We start from the raw sequence: 22617 nt of genomic DNA, 5'->3' as shown, positions 1-22617 counted from the left end.
TATGTAATTAAATTCAGATTTGATTCTGGCTTTGGAATAGCTGCAGTATTCTACACACAGAAAATCCTCTTCTGTCAACACAGCGCAGTACAAATAATAATCAGATGTGCCTTCAGTTTACCAACCTCTGGCTTCTTGTCAAAGCCATTTCATTTAAACAGAAGACAGTGAAGAGAAAGAAAGAGAGAGAGAGAGAGAGAGAGAGAAACAAGAACACAGTTCTGCTAGGGTTGCACATTTGAGAATTCCACATTTTTAAGTTTGTTCACTATTGATCTAGCCCTGCCTTTTTCATTTGTTCCTGCCTTCCCAAATGCTTTCATAATTCATTTGAGTGGTCATTTCTCTTCATGTTTCAGGGTGATCCACTTTCCAGATTAATCTTCATACTGTGGGGCTCTTGTGTGAAAGGTCACAGGCAGAGTTGCTTGTTTGTTTTATTAATCATTCTATTTTCAAAGACAGGAAATAGAAGGAGACAAACTTGATGGGTTAGTGAGGATGACATGACAAAGAATTTAATAAACTCTGCAGCATTTGAAATGGAAGAAGCTGAGACAGTGGTGAGAAACAATATAAATAATGCTCATGCAGAAAAACGGAATTAGGCTTACATCTACAGATGTCATAGACAAGCTGAAAAAAATACTGAAAGATAGATATAGTGCAGTTAGTAGTCCTTTCTATGGCTATGCACTCCAAACATGTATTGAGAGAGTGTAACAGGGCTGTTGGAGTTTGCCTGTAATTCCCCACTCAGAAAACAAGTGTTAAGTTTATTGCAAAAGTGTAAAGTGAGTTTTCTGACTTATTGGTTGAGCACACCACACAGACAGGAGTAACTGGGAGTCAACATTCATGCGCTAATATTTAGTGTATTAATATTTAGGAAATACAAGTCTTAATGAAAGGGGACTTTGGAAGAGCCATGCATGAGATGAAAGTGTCATCTAGGGCAGTGCTGTCTAACTTCTCAGCAGCCTAGGGCCAAATGTTATGGGGACCAAATCTGTGCGTGTCACAGGCTTCCCGGGATGCATGGGCTGCATGTTTCTGTGCTGCCACCATGCTGTCTCCTCCACACTCCTATCTGCTGCATAAGCCACCTGGTGCTCTTACTGCCATGCAAACTCTCTGCTTTGTGGGGCCATCTGGGTCCCAGAGCCCTGTGCTCCCTGGGACTTGCAGTCCTGTCCCCAAGGGCAGAGAGAGGAAGTGCAAATCAGAGAAGGACAGGAAAGATGGAAGGCTCCAGGAGAAACAGGAGCTGGAGCAGTGGAGGGAACGGTGCCCAGGAGGAAGTCTGGATGCCACAGTTTGTCCCCTTGTGGGCTGCATATGGCTAGTGAACCACCAGTTTCACAGCCCTGAACTAGGATAATGTGTTGACACTGGAAGGAGCTACCATTGCCAGGAAGTGGAGTCTGGTTGCCATGCTGCCCCTGGCCTACTGCATGCCTGGGGATGGCAGGACTAGCCGCATGCGCTATGGCCTGGACTGACCCCCACACCTGGGCTGGGCAGGACCCAGGGACATACTGGGAGCCAAATAAAATCCCTTGGTGGGCTGCATATGACCTGTAGGCCATATTTTGCCCATCCCATCATAGAGGAAGTCATATGTGTAGAGGACTGTCCAGTCCAGTTGTAAAAGCTCTTAGGCTCCTGCCATTTGGTGTATAGGTTCTGGCCAGTATAAAAGGAAGGCCCTAGGTGTCCTTATATCTTGGTGAACTCTAACTATTAGACCAGGTCTTAAGTCAGCTAGCATCACAAGCAGCAGCTCACAGGGGCTGGTGTAGATTTGCCCCAGGACTGGGAACAGCATGGAGGTACTTTGAAAAAATTTCATGTGGCACAGCTGAGAATCTGACCCAAGACAGAACCTACAGCTTACTTTCATAGATCCATGTCCTATATTAAATGGGCATTTATAAATATTAATTTTAATTCTTTAAAAAAAATTAAACTATATGGTAGTTTTTGAAAAAAAACTCACTGGAATTTTCCTTCATTAATGCAATATAGGCATTGCCAGTGCACAGTTTACCTGTACACTGTACATATTTCATTACCAGAAATAGGAAAACTGGAAGAAGGTCAAAACAAGATATACCCATGTGGTTAAGGGGCTGAAGGGATTTACATCCAAGCAAAGCATAAACAGAGTAAAATATGTTAGTCTTGACTAAATACTGATCCAGGAGGCCATGATAATCATCTATAAATACTTGAAAGGTGCAAACATCAAGAAGGAAAGGTAGATGACTGGGAATAATGGTATATCCTTCAATAAAGGGACATTTACGTTGAAAAGCAAGAAAAGTTTTTTCACACAGAGCACAAGTAGTATATGAAATAACAATCTGAAAGAGGTAAGGAGATCCCATACTTGATACTTATGCTAGACAAAGTACTATAGGGAACAATTCTGTGCTAGCATACTAGATGCTTTAATAAGGTCTTTCTAGCTCTGATTTCTATTATTCCATTACATTATACCTGCAGCACTGTAATACCAGATATCAGATGGATGCAATGGCACAAAATATCAGTGGGATGGAACTATCCAATGACTTTTCTTATGCTGTTGCTTTACACATGAAGGAACAGCTAATTTTAAGATCGGTTATTTCAAAATAATTTATCTGTATGTATGTTTTTAGCTTCCAGGTTGTGATGTGTTCCAGGTATGGTACTACTTGGGCTTGAAATCCCCATTGGTCTAATATTCAGCAACCATAATATGTTTGTTTCAAATATGCCCACTCAGAAAAAGCAAAACAAAACACAATCTTTAAAGAGCAATTTCCATTAGATTTTTTTGGTCACTGCAGAACTGCTTTTTCTTTTCTTTTGTTTTTTTTTTTTAATGAAAAAAAGATGCTGCTGCTGCTACCAAGAATACTACAGCTTCCAAAATGATTTTTTTTTTTTTTTATCATATATGATTACTTTGCAACTGGTAAAAAAAAATTAAAGAGAATGCAGCAGAAAATTAAAGGTACCTTTTTTATGGTATCCAACATGGATCGCCCTCCTTGCCAGGGTTTGGAATTCTTTCTGATACAGGTCAGGCTGGCCATGCTATGCCACTTCCGGTCCTCTAACTTCTTATGAAAAGCATTAGCCAGCAAGAGCACAGTGTCATATATGTAGAGGTTTGAAATCTGTAAAGAGAGTTGAAACTCATTTTTAGATACAAAAAGATACACACTTCAGAATTCATAACTGATTTGCTGCTCCTGCCTCTCAATATTCACTTGGTTTACTTGGATTTTACATTGTCAGGACACCATTAGCTTTACAACACATATCTGTTTTAAAAATTCCCTTGGCTAGACTATTCTTAACAGTTACAACTGGATTTCTACTGCTGACTTCCAACCTGGGTATCAGAAAGCCCATTCAACTGTACAAATTCAATTGTAGGATCAGTACTAGTTTCCCTCTTATTTCTAAATGCTTTCACTTTTTGGGTCTTAAGCACTAGAGAATACTGTCATGTCTGGGTGAAATGTTTGCTTTCTGTAAATAACTGGAGTTGTAAAATGCGAGAACAATGTTCTTGGTTTAAAATATTTTGCACAAATGTCCTTGTTCATTGTTGTCACATTACACAGCATGGGGTCTTAACTGCATAAGGATCAAACACTTTTTACACACCCAGACACACTCTCTTACTTACACCCATAAGTTTACACACCCTGTACAAGGAAGCATGCTGAAATTCAGAAGAAAAAGTAATCTGCCTCCCCCTTTGCAGTTACCTTGGTTACATTTTTATATATTTACTTTTAAAAACAACCACTGTTGGTTCAGCCAGATGTGAATGCTAATATATAACTAAGCATGACGGAATAAAGGAACATAATTCATAAATTCTCCTGAAACAAATAATTTTAAAATGGCCTTATTTCAGTCCCTTATCTCCCGAAATGGCAGGGGCAGGTAACCTGCTAAAAATATCACAGAGAGAAATCATGAGATCTGCCTGAGCATATGGTACCCAGCAAGCAATATGAAGTTAGAAGACATGTCCAGGGAATTTGAGAATATACAGCTACCCCTCACTTAATGTTGTAGTTACGTTCTTGAAAAATGTTACTTTAAGTGAAACGATGTTAAGTGAGTCCAATTACATCACAATAGTTACCTACTAGCAGGCAGTGGCCAAACAACATTATAAACAAACATTGCATGACTTCAAATGCGTATGTTCTCTTATAGATCAACGACATAATAATGAACAATGTTAACCGGGACAATGTTAAGTGAGGAGTACCTGCAGATAGGTAGGCAGGTAGATAATCTGCCTATCAATCCTGTAAAGCTCTAAAGCCAGCAGCTGTCTAGGGAAACAAAATTTTCCTAGTCATATCACAAAGGGTTCTAAAATGCTTTTAGCTTCTGAAAAGTAATTAGTAATCAGTAATGAGCTAATTGAGGGATATCCAATTTCTAAGCAACTGGGGGACACGCACTGAATGAGCCACATTAACAGGGCCTGGACTACACCCATCATGCCCCACCCTGCTGTACCACAGGTCCCCCTGCAGCACCATGTATTCCTCTCTCCTCCCCTTCTCCCAGGCAGCCAGCCTCACCTTAGTTCTTCCAACCATGGAGTCCCTCACCACATCATGCCTCTAAGGTGCCCTGAGTTGCAGGATCCCCCAGCACCATGGGCTGTGCCATGCTGCATCATTCCATCCCCTGGGACAGGTAGGGAAGTCAGAGAGGAAGCCTGAAAAATCCAGTTGTTTATGGAGCTGGAAGAATATGGGGAGCAGTAGCTGGGTGGGAGCTCAGGAGCCACATGAGGCCTGTAGGCCACCAGTTGGACAGACCTGTGCTAATTCATGCAAGCCTTTGTTTTTGCTGCTACAAAGACCAATCTACTAGCCACCCCCCAAATGCCTTTACTTGCTTTGAAGAGATGTTAGCTAGCCTGTGTTCTGGTTTCTACCCAAAGATTAAAAATGAGGGGAGTCAACATTCAGAGCTGGGGGGGGGGGGGGGCAGGGACCTAAAGCTGTGAAACAGAAAGAATGGGAAAGGATGTTATTACTTTGTTTTTAGAAAATAACTTGAGGTTAGGAAGGTCTTGGAGATAATGAGGATATAATTCAGTTGTGGAGGAACAGGGGATTTCTAAAGAGTTTGATATGCTAGTCTAGATGTTCCATGGCCCAAAAAGCATCTGAAAATTATGACCCTTTATGCCCATTTTATTTATCTATTACATTTAATAAATATATTGCATTATATAGGTTCCAGTTTCCTTAATTCTGTATTGTATCTGATTCTCTTCCACAATACGATATCTCCTTATACTTCATTGGAAGGTTTTTGTTTTGGACTTCCATAGAATGCAGGAAAGGCTTCCTCTGCAAAACTCCACAATGAGCTTTAGCCTACTTTTTTTCCCTTCAGTAGACTTCTCCATTCCTTCTGAATCACTCTGCAATCATCTCTATTTACTCTCAGAACACTTGACCCTCCCATATCAATTTTCTTCCGGCCAGGAACAGACATTACACATAAACCAGTATAAGTGATGATAAACCAGTCTAAACCTGTAACAGAACAGAAGTTCAGGGCACACAGACACGTTTAAAAATGGTGGAATTAAGTGTGTACTCTGAATGACTTGCATTACCTACCAATCTGAAGGGCTAAATACCCTTTCACTAAAAAAAAAAAAAATAATAATAATAATAATAAAATCTACTTAGAAATTCATCCCACAAAGCTTTTTTTCTTGGTAGAAGCAGAATAATGGGAGATAATTTCACTCCTGTAGTAATAGTAAATTTTGCAGAAACTTTGACTGAAAAGGAATAATCTCTAGAGAACAAAGACAATAAGGCCACTAATGAGACTAAATTAGTACATAAAGAACTACAGATACCAAGTCATCATTTCACAACAAAATGACATTGTTTTCAAGGTAGCTTTCATAACTTAATACCATGGGAATAGAAAACCTTTGTCACAGTTCATGCAGAGGAATTAATTTAGGAACAATTTAGCTGGGCCTATATCAAGTATTAATAGGACTCGAGTGTATAGAGTTCAGGAGACATTAAGCAGTTTTTAGATCCTTTACCTATACTTCAACTCAGCATTTATAGGATAATCTGTCACTGGTAACACAATATTAGACTTAATTTTTGCTTCTGCATATCTGCTGTTCTCCTACTCAAAACATTTGGTACATTAATTATTTTCCTGTTATGCACCAGAGGATGACCATTTAAAGTCTGCACGTTCACTCTCTCTGTGTACACACACACACACACACACACACACACACGTGTGAGTGTTTATATACACACCTGCTCTCCCAGGTAACAAAAGCAGGATGCATAATGCACTATATTCTCAGTTGTTAAAATTCTATTTCTTTCAGATGTCCTAAAATTCAGCAGTGTTTTGCAGACATTTCTGGCCATTACAATGAACCAGCAGCTTGCAATTAGGTAATTTCTAGTGACAGACCGTGGAATCAAGATCAAAACTACAAACACTACATGTCTGATCACCAGATAAAACTTAAGGGGAAAAAAGAGCTAATATGACCAGTCTTGTTTTGTTCATCAAGTGTAATTCTCCAAATATCAATGTATCAGTCAGCCGAATTATAATAAAAATGTTTTCAGCTACTTTTATCATAATAATTGTTGACTTGAACACCACTACTTTAATTGTGTGCACTACATTCAACTCAGATGACATGCTGATTCTAAATCATAGAGAACTGACACCAAGTTTTTATCACGATCACAACAGTTGTTCAGTCTTGTAGAAGACAGCTAATATGGTTTTTAATATTGTAACATAAAACATAGCATTTCACTTAATTTACAAACTCTTCCCTGACTTAATTTCTCATTTTCATCCAATATTCTTAACTTTTGTTCCTTACATTCTGTGGTTACACAATATTATTGAAATGATATTTTAATAGCTCTGCACACGTTCTTAATTCTCATGTTCTTTTTCATTCATATGTTCTTCCACCCCCTCTTCCCAATAGGGTGCCATAATTTCTTATGTAGTATGGTATGAAGTGCTGTCAATCTCTCCTGTTGGCAATCTTCCAGTATATATAAAATAATTAAATAGTCTCTTTCTGAGACAGAAAGAGAAAGAAATGAGACTCTGGAAGGTAGGCAGTTAGGATACTCTCCTGGAAGATGGGAATACCACAAACTGCAAGTTTGGGATCAAGTGCTGCCACTGCTCTTGCCCTCCCTGCAGGGGATCTCTGCGGTGAGGTGCCCCAGGGCTGGCTCCACCTCCTATGGTGGCACTGCACCCTGAGTGTGCCCTTGCTGCAAGTGTCCCAGAGGTCATGAGAAGAGCTGTTTGCGTGGGCCGAAGAGTGCCCGGCCCATTACAAACTGCTGATGGCCATAGTTCCCTGGGCACACCTGCACACCTAGCATGTGACCTGAGATCTGATGGTGTAGTGGGCAAGACTCCCTTGCATCACAACCTCCACCACCACCTGGAGGGCTACCTGTAGCTGCGCTATGTGACTCTGCCCCCTGCAGCTGAGAGGGATATCACTGCCAGCATCTATGCATTCCATGGCGTGTGAGAGTCTCCACGGCACGTGAGTCCCATGTCCACCTAGCTGAGGTGTTGGAGCACCCAAACAGTGTGAATTGGCTGAGGATATCAGGCTCTCCCCATGGCACGATCAAGTCTGCAGTCTCTTCATGGGATTAGTTGGAGCCCTGGGAGGCAGCGTACAGCATTGGGAAGGAAGCCAGCATGGCTCTCTCAATGGCTCATTGGGCCTCCAAGTGGCAGTTCTGGTGCTGCCAGGCCTGGACAGATGCCTGCAGCACCAGAGCAGGGGCATAGCATGGGACTATCAGGTGATGTGGTGAGGTGGTGCCAGACAGCAGCTGCAGGGTCAGGGCAGGCTGCTGTGAGCCACCTGCCAGGTGGCCAGAAGCTGGCTGCAACTGGGCCTAGGTGCTGCCAAACCTGTCAGGTGCCTGCAGCCCCCTGAAGAGCTGGATGACACAACCCTGGCAGCCGCCTAGCACTGCGGTGCAAGGGAGCAGCACTGGGGTGCAAGCAGGCTGCTGCAGCAGCTGTGCAGCTTGTGCTGGGGGACACAGCGGCTAGCTGTGGCCACAGACTGCCAGCATGTGCCCCTGGGCCTCAGAGTCGCCACAGGCTTTTAAGGGCCTGGGGCTGGGGCTGGCATAGAGCCGGCCCAGTCCTGGGGCAGGAGAAGCTCCTAGCCCAGGGCCCTGGGGCTGGACCCCTAGTGGAGGGGCTGACTGGGAGCAAATTTGCTCCTGGCCAGCATCTACACATTCTCCACTGCATAGTTACTAATCGTGAGTAAATTTCCTGCTTGCATTTTCAGGAAGCAGATTTACTTGCTATTAGAGAAGTTTACTGTATATACAGTAAGCATCTGCACATGTAGACGTGGATGCTTACTGAGCAGTTAACTGCTCTACTGCACAGAAAAGCATCTTGTATAGATGTGCCCACTGATCATATAAACCATATACAAAGATGTGTGGCAGAACACTTTCAACCTCCCTGGACACTCCAATGCTGACTTCAGGATTGCTGTTCTCAAGCCAAAAAAAAAAAAAGTAAAAACAGTTTGAATGGGACATTGCAAAACAAGAAATCATCGATGTTTCACCCATAGGCTATAATGGGAAGTATGAAACTGCCTATAATTTTGTAATTTCTTGGCAGATTGGATGAAAACAGCTGGGGTGGTATCGCCTTCTGAGGGCATGAAGCCTGACAAGTTTCAAGGAGAAAGATGTAGGGGTTTCTGGGAAACTGCACTGCAAGCTGCTAACAAGCAAAACTTGTGACATGGGTAACGCTGTGCATGTGTTAAGATGCAGCTGTTTTTCTATCCCTCCCCCAGAACACTGGGATTGGAAGGGACCTCAGGGAAGGATCAGTCACTGGCCATCTACACATGTCAGTATCACAGCAGTCCTTCCTTCTCTTCCTCCTCCCTCTCCTTAGTTTCTGTTTCTCTGCAAGCAAGCCCAGCTTTGAAACTTGAAATGTTCCAAGACTTTTGAAACATTTTGACTGCCCTCATTTCATTTTCAGGCTGTTTTGAAGCCTTTCATTTCATTTTAATTTCGCTGTTCCGAGCTCAGAATGAGTCAAAACAGTGACATTTCTCACAGCCCTAATTACACACACACACACACACACAAAATAAAATAGAAGCCTTAGTCCATCCATTTGCCTGTCTGTAATGCTCTGGGCCAACAGCGCATATGCCGCCAAAAGAGCAGGCAATGATTGGCTGACCTGGGTGGCCATGGGCACAACTTTGAGCCGGGGCTGAGGGGAGGAGGCAGAAGCAGTCAGGAGCGAGGGAGCTGCAGAGCCGCCCCCCCACAACAGCTGGTAGGGAGAAGAGTGGGGAGGGGAGCAGGGGGTTGCAGTAGCCCACTGCTAACACCACCAGGGGAAGGGCCATGGAGGGCAGGTAGTGGGGCTAGGGCTACATCAGGCTGCTCCTGGCAGGGGCAAGCTCTGATCAGGCCAGCCCAGGTCATGGGGTAATCGGAGTTCCAGGGGTGTGGGTGGGCAGCTCCCACCACTGCGAGCACTGTAAGGGAGCCTGGGGGAGGGGTGACACATAACCCACCTTGGCTCCCTGACACCATACTTCTTAATAACCCACTGGGCTCTTATTGCCCTATGCTCTGGCCCAGCTCAGCTAGAGCCCCAATCACAGTGAATGGAGCCCCAGTCAGGCTGGGTCGTGGGACAATTGGAGCCCAGCAGCTCCTCCAGAGCTGTGGTGCCAGGGACCCAAGGGGGGGGGCAAGTGGCCCTCCCCAGTCTGTGCACAGGACAAGGGTGGGCTGCAGCCTCTGCTCCCTGCCTTACTGCCACTGCTTTGACAGTGCAGCACAGCACCATGCTAATCCTGCCACTGGGAATAATTCACCCCTGCCCCACTCCCTCCTGCACTGTGGGCATCTCAATCTGCCCCTCCTCCAAAGCCTAGACAGTTGGAGGGGGGTGGAGCAGGGCTGGACCTGGAGCAGCATGGGGGAGGGGGGAGAGTGCGGCCATTCCCAGAATGATGGAGGGGAGGAGCAGGGCCAAGCCCAGAGCGACAGAGGAGGGGGAGCAGACGCGGGCTCGGGGCAGTGGGCCTAGTGTGGCAGGAGCAGTGGGCATGGCCCTGGCAAGATTGGGGCAGTGGGTGCAGGCCTGGTACGGCAGGGGACTGGGCCCAGGCCCAGCACAGCGGAGGGAGTGGGGCCAGATTTGGCATGGCGGGGGGGGGCGAAGAGCAGCTGGCCCAGACCTGAAACAGCAGGGGGGTGGGGTTTGGGGGCTAGACATGGGGCTCTGTCCCTGCCCCCGCCCCCCCGGCATCCTTGACAGGCAGTTTGCGTGTGTGTGTGTGTGTGTGTGTGTGTGTGTGTGTGTGTGTGTGTGTGTGTGTGTGTGTAATTTAGTCTAAAAAAGGTGCATATCTAGCCTGCCTTCATATAAAGCAAAACAATGCTTGATAATATAGGCCTTTTTTGGTTTTGCTTTTTTTTTTCTTTCCATTTCCCATTGCAGGTTTTATTCTGTTTCATTTTTGAGAGAAATAACATTTAAAAAAACAGTTAAAAATTTGTTTCTTCTGAACATTTAATATTTTGATGTGACCCATTGTGCCTCTAAGCTATTCTCTCGAAATTGGCAAAGGAAACAAACAAATGAAGAATGAAAATGAAAGTAAGAAACCATAAACCAAAAAGAGAAATTGAACATTTTATGTGAATATTTCCAATCCAGTACCTAATATATCAGAAGACAATACTAAGTTTAAAAAATATTTTGATTCCTTTTGCCTTTCAGTCCATATGTAAATAAGTTTAAAAAATCAGACACATACTTTGGAGAAAGGGCAATACGTTGGCAGGTAGGAGATATAGCCACTTAAATGTATGTGTATGGGCATAGGTGCTTAGCTTGTGATACCCAAGTTTGAAAACACTTGGCTCTGATTATTTAGATAGGGTCTCACCATGATGGCTTTATTATTGTCAATACTTATGTGGCTTGATAAATGTAGTCTAGGAATCCAAATGCATGGAGAAATGATGAACTATAACACTCAATAGAATATTAACTCACTACAGTTCCTTCTAGATGCTGAGCTGCTTCTTCCCTTTTGCCCTATGTTTGCTATGGCTTAGGCTAAATAGTTCTAGTCATCATGGCTGAACAAAAAACAAGTGAAATCATTTCACTGTCCCTTGCCTGAACCATTAGGACACCGCTCATACATGGATGCTAATAATAAAAGATAATTACAAATGATACTAAATTCCATTCCCCCCCACCCCCCTGCAAATTGTCTATAAAGATTATAAAGTGGCATATAAAATACCTCCATGCTCTGGGAGAAAGGGTCCTTAGGATCACATAGTGATGAAGATATTCGGTGGTTGCCACGGAAACAGCGCTGACTTATGTTTTGTGGAACTGGAAACGTCTGTCGAATAATTGTTAACCTTCCAATTGACCTTCTCACTAGCTCCTGCACATCCACATCATTTATTTCCTATAAGATAAGGCAGAGAATATGTAGAAGAGTTAAAATACAGAAATGTCACTACCATATAATAAATGAAAAATAAACTGAAAGTGCCAAAAGATGTGCTATCACTCTGCCACATTTATTCAGAGCTGTGAAGTCCCCAACTAAGAATACATGCACATTCATTAAAATGGCAGACCTACCATATCTAAGTTCATTTCATAAGTGCTTAAGTATGCTATACCAAATCATAAAGAGTTCTGTAACTGGGATCAGACCTTTTTTAAAAAAATGTTACCTTTGATCTTTTGCTTTAAAGTGTTTCACAGCATCTTTAGCAGATAATATTTATATCAGTAGGAAGTCAAAGCATGAAGTATTAGTTAGTGTGGCATTACATTAGAAGCTGTGGAGGTGCAAACAATTATTCTGATCTTAAGTGTTCATTTCTTGGAAACAGAATATGTAAAAGTATAAACAATTTAAGAGCTAGCTAACATAATTTACCAACATGGCTAAGAATAATACATTAAATTATTCAAAGAGTATATGTGTTTATGTTTTTTTAAAGAGATCTAATTTACCTTTTAACTCCATGGGTATCTATGAAGACTGCAAGTTGAATACAATAGTCATTTATAGATGTGCTCCAGAAGTGGGGTTGGGAAGGGCATGCTTTCATTAGAGTGGCTCTGAGAGACACTCTAATTATAGCATGCCCAGAGCGTCATGTGTATCAGAAACCCTGCACTGAAAAATGGCAGCAGGGGTGCTTTAACTAAAGCTTGTCAAATGAGCTTTAGTTAAAACACTCCTGTTACTATTTTCCAGCATGGGGATACTGATACATATGACACTGGAGTCTGCTGGAGCATGGTAATTACCACGCTCCAGCAGATTTGATTAATCAAGTCTGCTTTGACATGCTGTAATTAAACTGTCAGAGCAGCCTCGCTGCATGTGTATAGGCACTTAATAATGAGCTAGGGACAAACAATTTAGAGAAAACTAAATAAATAATGAAGTTTGCATTTTTTTTATTTCAGGGAGGAAAATCCTGTGTGTACATTTAAGGAAAATGTTACAGGTGCAATAGGAAACAACAAAAAAAAAGAGCAACACATAAAGGGTGCATCTACACATGCGCTTTACTGTGGAGTTGACTAATTAGCTCCACAGTAAAGCATTAGAATCTGTGCATGTGCCTGTATTAGGGTACTGTAAATTAATTAAAACCGCCATTAGTACTGTTGGAGACAGTACTATCTTACAGCAGCATCATTTACTGCCTTGAAACACATGTGTAGATGGTGACCGGGCAGGGTCAGACTCCTGCCTGGCACCTAGTCACACAGCTCCACAAATTCTGCTCCCTCATGCCTCAGCCAGCCCCTCCGCCGCCACCGCTCAGAGCCCATGGCTGACCCCCTGAGCCTGCTGCCAGCCCAGGGCTGCTCTGCCCCAGCCCCAAGTGCTGCTGTCCTGGGTGCATGTATGGACGCTACTCTCAGGAGAAGAATCTGGGCTGGTAGGGGATGCAGGGATGAGTAGGGTGTTACACTAATGTGTAGCCCATGGATTGTTAATCAGGGGTATGTGTACACCCAGGGTACTTGGGAAGGCCGCCCACCACCCCACACCACCACCTTTGCCTCCCAGGAACAGGGCTAGGTGAGGGGGGTGGGGAGGCAAAGGCAGCAGTGCCTCTCTGTGGTCTGCATAGGTGCTGCCCATTTGGCCAGATGTGTGTGTCGGGGGGAAGCTTGCATGTGGCAGCTGCCGCTGCCATCCTCCTCATGTTGCAGCCATGTGCCCCCCCACCGCCTCTCTGCATCTTGCTGTGCACCACCTGGCCTCCCCCTGCTCTGTGTCTGGCCGCTGGGGGTACACTTATTAAAAAAGGTTGAAAACCCCTGGTGTAGCCTGAAGTATCACACATTAGTATAACATGAGCTGGGGGACATGGATCACAGATAAACATACCCTAGAGTGGTGTAACTTTAAGATGCCTAAAGGGAGCTTAAACTGGTGTCACATTAGAGGTGTGCAACCCTTCGGTCCGCGATTCAATCTGGAAAACATTTGGCCCAATTCAGAGGGCGAATCACTGAATCTGAATCAAATCAGGAGAAGAAAAAGCTCTGAATCAATTCGGAGCCTCCGAATAGATTTGGAAAAGATTCAGAGATTCAGAAGGCAGTCTTTCACAGGAACAGAAACTGAGAAAAGGGAGGAGGAGCACGGGGTGAAGACTGACATCTGTACCTGACCAGTGACTGTGATCTTTCCCTGAGTCCCCTTTCAATCACAGTGCTCTGGGGAGGGATGTAGAAACAGCATATAAGCCTCTGTCTGCAGCCTTTCTGTGCCTTTTGTGAGCTGTTTCTGCCTGAACAACAGCATCTGAAAGGTATTGGACTGGCATGGCTTCCTACCTAGTCAGTCTCCTGCTATTTTCTGCTCTTGGAAAGGATTGGATATAGCTTATTACCTAGAGTACCTCTATTTGTCCCTATCCAATACATTTCTTTCAATTTATATTTGTTTTTGTTTGTTTTTTTTCCTCCACACCTTTTAAAAAGAAAGCTGTGTTTCCCCTGGCAGTGTGAGACGGGGGCAGCTCTCGGGGCCGAATCTTCTTTCAGCCTACCCACCTGTCTTTATGGGGCAGTCTGCCCAATCTATCCTGCAACGACTTGGTTGTTTCCAGAAACTAGTGGTATAATGCGGGAGACTGCCCATTACTGCCCTGATGCCAGGGGGTGCTATCTGTGGCTCTGAACCTTCCCTACACCTTAGCCCATGCTTCATAGATGCCATCACCATTCTTAGCATCTCTGGCCCCACACTGGACCCCATCCTCCCGTCTGGACCCCAACTGGATCCTTTCTATCAGGGGACTTACTCTGCCTTCGTTCTGGAATACCTAGCTCCCTGTACTCTTCCCCCTCTTGGGTGAGCACGCCCCCCCTCCCCTCCCAAGGCTACACACCCTGGCCTCATCTCCAAGGCCAGACAGAATCCCAGGTCCTTGGGGCTCTGGGCATCCCTCACGGTGGCCCTTTTGACCCTTCTGGTCCTGGCCCCAGCATTGACCAGGTGAGGGTGCCTCAAGTCAGGCTTCTTGAGCATTTAGCTCACTCTCTCTCAGGGGTCCGCCTTCTCGGCCCTATTATGGGGTTACCCACCCAGTTGTGGGGGCTGGGGTTATTAAGACACCTTGACCTGCCTTTCACCAGGATGGTAACTGGCCTGGCATTTCCTGGGGACTCCCATGCCACCAGGAGCCCCACCAGGCTGCCCATCTTCATCAGGGTGCAGTTTTACGTCATACCCAGGACCAAGAACCTCCTGCTCTTACCTTCCAGATATTCCTGCTGGAGCTCAGCCAGACAATGTTTCTGCCTGGGCTGGCAGCAGCAAACTTCAGCCTTTATATGCCATGCCCTCCCTGAAATGGCTGCCATCATCAGGCACCTGGTAGCTGCCTGACTCTGCCCTTAAAGTGGCAGACACCTAAAGATGCCCTCTCCCAATCTCCTTGAAACTTGGCAGGCCTCATGCCCTCAGAAGGGGCTATCATCCCTGCAATTTTTATCTGAATCAGCCAAAAAATGACAAAGTTAGAAGTATTTCAGTAATTCCCCATTATAGCACATGGCCGAATCTCTGAATCTCTCCAAATCAGTGATGAATCTTCCAAAGCTGATTTGGCTGAATCAATTTGGAACTGTGATCCGAATCTCCAAATTGAATCACTGTCCTCCGAATCAGCTGAATCTGAATCGAATACTTCCCTATTCACACAGGCCTATGTCATCACATGTTAATGTGTGGACAATCCTGGGGTTAAGAGTTCTCTAAGCCACTTAAAATTGATGTGTAACAAAGCCCTTAATTCAGGATGGGGTCACAGACAATAAGAACTAAGCAAACATTCATACAAAACTGTAACTTGTTTATCCCTTTTCTTGGGATAAACAGGCTTTGTTAACAAATGTTAAGGTTCTGCTTCCCTTTTTCATCTAGTTTCCCTACAGAGGAAGGGAGTATAAGACACCCTAGTTACCTTAAACTACCTCACATCTAGGATCTGTCCCTCATCACAGGGAACCATTTGTCATTCTTCATCTTAATGTTCTCAATTCATGTTTATCAAAGCATAATTAACATCCCAACACATATTGGATATGTGGCATTTTAATTCTTTGTACTGAAACTAAAAAACCTCTTACGAGAAATCTTCTCCTGAAAATTCCAGTCAGAGTTTCAGACTAAGGAGGTTTAAATAAGCTTCAGCTAAATGCCTAAACTAGATAAGCAAGTGAGTTTTTGGAGGGTCCCCTATGACTTGCATAAATATTAATACAGTAGTGTCTGCACTGTAAAACACAGCAAAGATTCTGAGGTATGTTTTCAAAATGGTTAAGGCCCGCTTTTCCTTATTTACTGGTCTGAGACAAACTACCCTCATATTTGTACCTAAATGGGTTCAAGGCAGAGTAACTATGCCTCAGACATCTGGATTGGTGCCTATAGTCATATTTACATATGTGGAAGTGTTCATATTAGAGTCCTCAATGCACCTTTATTGCTGCAAAAAAGTCAAGGATGCCCCTTTGAAAATACAATTCTTTAAATTTTAGAAGCCTGCCTGAATGCATTTTTGGCTATAATATGCATACTTAAACATTTTTTCCTGAGAAAAAGCAATTCAGATATAGCTCAATTTTGTTTATGTCCTTTTAAGTACTGAAGAAAAATATGCTGAGAGTTGTGAATTTTAACATCAATTCTCTTGACTACAGTAAGCCTATTTTATTCTTCTTCATAGCATGTCAAAGCTTTTGAATTCATCTGTTATTTATGTTCTTTATGAAATATAGATTTTTCTGCAAACAAAATAACACCTGGCATCAGCTGTGTCCAGTGTAATATCCTGCATTTCTGGTCAATTAATCTTTAATGTACCATGGATAATGGTTTCTCTCAGCTTAAGATGCCGTCTTTTCATTTAGTCTGTGTCATTTCACTAGCTACAAGGGGGGAAAGAAAGGTGCTTCTTTGGCAAAATGCAGACCATTTTTAATGCACCTGCAATATAATCACAAAGGAGAGTTAAAACGCATGTCTCTATTCTTTACTACATTCTATCAATCACAGTAGTTACAGGAAGTTGAGAATGGAGAAGCATTTGATTTTCTTGCACATCTTGCCTATATTGCAAAAGAAAAGCCAGAGTTGTTTGTTTTTTTATGTCATGAAAAATCTACACACGGCCATATTACATTGCCAAGTAACATTTTATGAAAGGTTTTAATGTTTAGCCGTGCAAACATTTGTATTTTTTTCTCCTAAAAAGTACAGCATTTTTCCCCAATATTCAGCAGTTTTGTGCATTTTAATTAGAATGCTACCTTTTTGCCTCTAGGTTTCTGCCACACCTTAGATATATTAGCCTAGATTCTATTCTGTAAACTAGATATTTAAGCCTATGCAGCCAAAAAGTATTAATTTCTCCTCAAGAAAAGTATCCTCTAATTCTCTTAAAAGAGGGAATCATCTAAGTGCCATTTAGATGACTTAGAAGCAGAATAAGCCTTTGGACCTTGTGTATTCTACATGTATTATCTGAAAACTAAAAACGGAGCCAGACTGACACAGACTGGTCACAGTCTCACAGACTGGTGAGACACAGGTTGTGTGTCAATATGATACAGTAAAATAATAAATACACCGAAAAAAATTTTTTTAAACAGTATTTCAGTTTTTGTGAGTTGTAGTCCTCTTATCTCAGGTTAGGTTTTTAGTTAATTTCTTAATTGCATAGCAGTAACCCATAAATGCAATTCTCTCTTACATCACTGTGGGTATGTCTACACAAGATGCTTTACATGAGATTAGGGCTAATTACTGCACAGTAAGTGTCACCATCTACATGGGCAGATGCTTATTGAGCAGTAATTGGCTCTAATTGAGAGTAAATTTGCTACCTGCAAATGCAAGCAGCAAATTTACACAAGAATATTTCCTGTGCAGTAGCACATGTACAGACACCTGACTAGGAACAAATGTGTTCCCAGTCAGCTGGGTAGCAAGGGTGGGAGACTGCTACCTGCCCCTGGTCGCTGTCTGCTGCTGGGGCAGGCTCCTCCACCAGAATCTGGGCAGGGACAATGTCCCCCCGCCCTGGCAGCAGGGAGTTCCCACTCCATGATTGCCGGGCCAAGACTGGGAGATCCTTCTCTCCCAATCCAATCCCCATGGTCGCAGGGCCCAGGCTAGGAAATTGTTTTCTCCCGGTGCCAGCTCCATGGTCATGGGGCCAGTGCTGAGAGATTCTTCTCTCCAGCCTAAGCCCAATGGTCGCAGGACCCAGGTTGGAAGAAACTTAAGAATCTCCCAGCACTGGGTCTGCAACTGTGGGGCTGGGAGATGGGGGATCTCCCAGCTCAGGCCCCAGACTGCAGAGCTGGGGCTGAGAAATAAGAATCTCCCAGTGCAGTTGCCCCCAGGGACAGGGAGCAGCTCCCAGGGACAGGGAGCAATGTCCCAGCCCCTGCCAGGAGATAGCTGTCTTCTGGCCTAGAGCTCCCCTTGGCTGCTGCAGGGGCCCAGTGCAGGGCCGCAGGGAGTGGAAACAGTCTGCTGCTAGGAGCAGCAAATCTGCTCCCCTGTTCTTGCACCTGTAGACACATGCCCAGGCATGTTTACTCTAGAGTAAATTGCTCCCAGATTTGCATATGTAGATGTGCCCTGTTGTTCAAATAAATCAGTAGCATAATGTGGGGTTGGCGAGTGGGGCATGTGCCCCAGATACCTCCTAACAGGAGGTGCAACGGAAGGATGGGAAGAGAGTGCCTCATTCTCCTATCCCATGCTCCACCTGTTTCTGTAGGAAGCAGCCAGTACAGGCAATATATATCACAGCATGCAAGACATTCTTGGATTCATACACATGTAGAGCAGCAGTGGAGTTTGCTGCTGCTGGGAGAACTATCAACACCATTTTGTTGCCAAAATCAGCATTTTTTTTTTTTGCCCTCTGGATATGAGCTTCAACAGCAAAAATAGGGTAAAATTTTCTGCTCAACTGCAGTGAACTCCACTGCCACTCTAGATAACTATGATTCTCATAACACCTTACAGTCCTTGACACATGCTGCTCAAGTGCTATGCACTGCCTTGTCTGGAAGCCTGAAGGTATGGGTGGAGGGGAAGGAAAGTAAGAGATGACTGCCCTGGATACATTGTCCAGACATTATGCTTCTGAAATAAATACATCCCTCTATCATGCACTGATTCTCCCAGTATTTTTTCTTTACTTTGACTTAGGAATAGGACCTATTGTACTGAGGAAACTTAAGACTATCACAGTCATGCTATGTTCCTAGGCTTCATTTATGTATTTGACTTAAGAAGGGAACTAGAGTGATAAGAAAACTAATCAAGGAACTATTTTGTTGAAAGAAACCATTTTAACTTGTGTTACAAAGAAGATATAATATATGGGTGACAAATGCCCTAGTATTTAAAAGTCCTGATGTAACAACAGAAAGAAATAGCAAAAAAAGTATTATTATGCTGAGGGGAAACCATATGGGTTTGTGGCGGGCAGATCGTGCCTGACCAACCTAGTCTCTTTCTATGACCAGGTTACGAAATGCCTGGACACAGGAAGAGGGGTGGATGTCGTATACTTGGACTTCAGGAAGGCCTTCGATACGGTATCCCACCCCATACTGGTGAACAAATTAAGAGGCTGTGATGTGGATGACTACACAGTCCGGTGGGTGGCGAATTGGCTAGAGGGTCGCACCCAAAGAGTCGTGGTAGATGGGTCGGTCTCGACCTGGAAGGGTGTGGGCAGTGGGGTCCCGCAGGGTTCGGTCCTTGGACCGATACTCTTTAATGTCTTCATCAGCGACTTGGACATGGGAGTGAAATGTACTCTGTCCAAGTTTGCAGATGACACAAAGCTATGGGGAGAAGTGGACACGCCGGAGGGCAGGGAACAGCTGCAGGCAGACCTGGATAGGCTGGACAAGTGGGCAGAAAACAACAGGATGCAGTTCAACAAGGAGAAATGCAAAGTGCTGCACCTAGGGAGGAAAAATGTCCAGCACACCTACAGCCTAGGGAATGACCTGCTGGGTGGCACAGAGGTGGAAAGGGATCTTGGAGTCCTAGTGGACTCCAAGTTGAACATGAGCCGGCAGTGTGACGAAGCCATCAGAAAAGCCAATGGCACTTTATCGTGCATCAGCAGATGCATGACAAATAGGTCCAGGGAGGTGATACTTCCCCTCTATAGGGCGTTGGTCAGACCGCAGTTGGAGTACTGCGTGCAATTCTGGGCGCCACACTTCAAGAAGGATGCGGATAACCTGGAGAGGGTCCAGAGAAGGGCAACTCGTATGGTCAAGGGCCTGCAGACCAAGCCCTACGAGGAGAGACTAGAGAAACTGGACCTTTTCAGCCTCCGCAAGAGAAGGTTGAGAGGCGACCTTGTGGCTGCCTATAAGTTCATCACGGGGGCACAGAAGGGAATTGGTGAGGATTTATTCACCAAGGCGCCCCCGGGGGTTACAAGAAACAATGGCCACAAGCTAGCAGAGAGCAGATTTAGATTGGACATTAGGAAGAACTTCTTCACAGTTCGAGTGGCCAAGGTCTGGAACGGGCTCCCAAGGGAGGTGGTGCTCTCCCCTACCCTGGGGGTCTTCAAGAGGAGGTTAGATGAGTATCTAGCTGGGGTCATCTAGACCCAGCACTCTTTCCTGCTTATGCAGGGGGTCGGACTTGATGATCTATTGAGGTCCCTTCCGACCCTAACATCTATGAATCTATGAAAAAGGACCTATTTCTGGTGCTTTTATAAATTAAGAACTCCAAGTTCTTTAAATTTAGAGGTTTTATATAAATAGATTTTGCTACTACATGACATTGGGCGTGTCTACACAAGATGCTTTACTGTACACTAGACTAATTTGCTGCACAGTAAAGTGTCACCATCTACACCTGGATGGCAATTATGGAGCAGTACACTACTTTACTGTGCCGCTTAACAGTCCCGTGGGAAACACATGATGTCCAGCCATGCAGTAAATTACTGCACTTAAATGCACATGTAGATGGTGACATGGTGATTAGTTTACTCTGGCTCAAACTGAGTTGCATATTCAGCTGCATTAATTACACATGTAGATGTGCCTGATGGGCATGTCTACACATTGCCCTATGGTAATGTTGCTATGGCATTGTGCTTCAGTACTTCCTTTTGGAAGTACTAAAGCATGGCACAGTTACTGCCTGTACTGTACTGCACATGGTTAGATTTTGCCATTACACTGAAAAAACAGTGTGCTAAAATGGGGAGCATGCTGCTATGACAATGTAGATGCTGATCACATGTAGACCCGTGTGATCACCACATCATTGTACCACACCATACAGTGATGTGGCATGTTGCTACATTGCCATAGAGTGACATGTAGATGCACCCATTGTATATCATTTTGATACTGTGTGCCATTTTCTTTTCTGTTTGTTTTTTTTTTGTTCAGTTTTTTTTTTTTTCGTGCTGGATTTACTTGTCATGGTAAAAATAGAAAGAGAATAGAACTTGGACAAGGAACATAAGACAGAGATGGAAATCATTTTGTTCCAACAAGCAAGAAAATATAAAGTGAAGAAACAAGGATTCTAATCACAGTGGATAATTCACCAAGAATCCAGGAGATCTTGCCAAGAAATCTAACCATCATGTTCTACCTGTTTTTTCAGGGGCCATCACCTATGACTGACTTACTAAGGAACATTGCCAGCTGAAGTTTTATGAAATGGAAAGGCAATCTCAAGTCATTTGAGAACATGCTTCCTTTTGCAGAAGTTGTCTTTATCCATAATGAATATTCTGGGAGGAGGGGATGGACAAGAGGAAAACTGCCTTAGCATGTGTGATCTGAAGCAAATATTAGAAACACAGGTGAAACAGAAGAAAAGAGCAATGTGTTGACACAAGGTTTAGAATGTCAATTTGTATCAGTTATTACCTGCATAACTTGAATGATTTCCAAAGGTATCTGAGCAGTTTGAACAGTGTTCTACATCATATAGAGTAGTTTACAGAAAGCTACTGGAATCATTTTAAAATATAAAGGGCCTAACAAAGCTTCCCTAAAGTAATTATATTGCATCAAAGTACTACACATATTAAAAATGTACTATTATATGTGCTCATGAAATCTGGTTAATTACTTTCTGGGGCCTAGTAGATTTGCAGTGGTTGCTTCTCAAGTTTACACTATAAGATGCCCCCAGTCACCTCTTCACCATGCTGGACTGCTTTGAAATAAAAATGAAAAAGTTAAATGTGAGGACTACTGCCAAATCCCATTTTGGACAGTTGTTTTGAGCTAAATTCTGTACTTGGATGCACACATGTGGGACTCCCACTACAACTATGGTATCAGCTTGCATGGAACCAAAGGCAACACAGAGCATAAGACTGGAAAAGACTTACTAGATCACCCAGTTTGGTCCTGTGCTATTGCAAACAAATGCTATTGTGCATTCCCATTCATAAACTGATGTTCATGCTTCACCTTAGAAGTAGAATTTTTTTTTTCTGGTTTCTTCCCTACTCTTATTTGATTGTCTCATGTTTGCTAGACATCTCATTTATTCATGGCCAGTTTATGCCCATTTGTTCTTGTGCTAATATTGTTCTTTAGCTAAAAAGTTCTTTTCCATCCCTGGAGCTTAACTCCTGATGTATTTACAGAGAGCAATCTCGTCTCTCCTTTGTTTCACTCAGTTAAACAAGGCAAGCTCCCCTTCTCCCTCTCATAAGGCGAGGTCTCTATTCCTCTGATTAATTTAGAAGCTATTCTTCTAAAGCGTTCTAGTTTGATTTCATTTCCTTTGAGCATGCGTAAACAGAACTGTACCCAATACTGAAGACTCTATGAAGTTCTGGTGGACTCATACAATGACACTTACACTTCATTCTCTCCTAATACATATTAGATTCACATTTTCCCTTT

The 22617-nt window shown here is 43.6% G+C and overlaps 1 protein-coding gene across 5 annotated transcripts in view; it reads right to left on the bottom strand.

The window, feature by feature from the left end:
* Positions 1 to 22617, bottom strand: part of GRID2 (glutamate ionotropic receptor delta type subunit 2) — a 1388363-nt gene that overhangs the window by 444846 nt on the left and 920900 nt on the right. For all 5 annotated transcript variants that reach the window (XM_019488092.2, XM_019488089.2, XM_019488090.2 and 2 more), the window contains 2 exons: positions 11420 to 11593; positions 3009 to 3170 (listed from right to left, as the gene is read on the bottom strand). In XM_019488092.2, coding sequence (XP_019343637.1) covers positions 3009 to 3170; positions 11420 to 11593 — 336 coding nt within the window. The remainder of the gene's footprint in view (positions 1 to 3008; positions 3171 to 11419; positions 11594 to 22617) is intronic.

This window comes from Alligator mississippiensis, chromosome 2 (genome assembly GCF_030867095.1).
Source record: "Alligator mississippiensis isolate rAllMis1 chromosome 2, rAllMis1, whole genome shotgun sequence".
Taxonomy (NCBI): domain Eukaryota; kingdom Metazoa; phylum Chordata; order Crocodylia; family Alligatoridae; genus Alligator; species Alligator mississippiensis.
The sequence above is the reverse complement of the archived record's forward strand: the minus strand, read 5'-3'. Positions and strand labels throughout refer to the sequence as shown.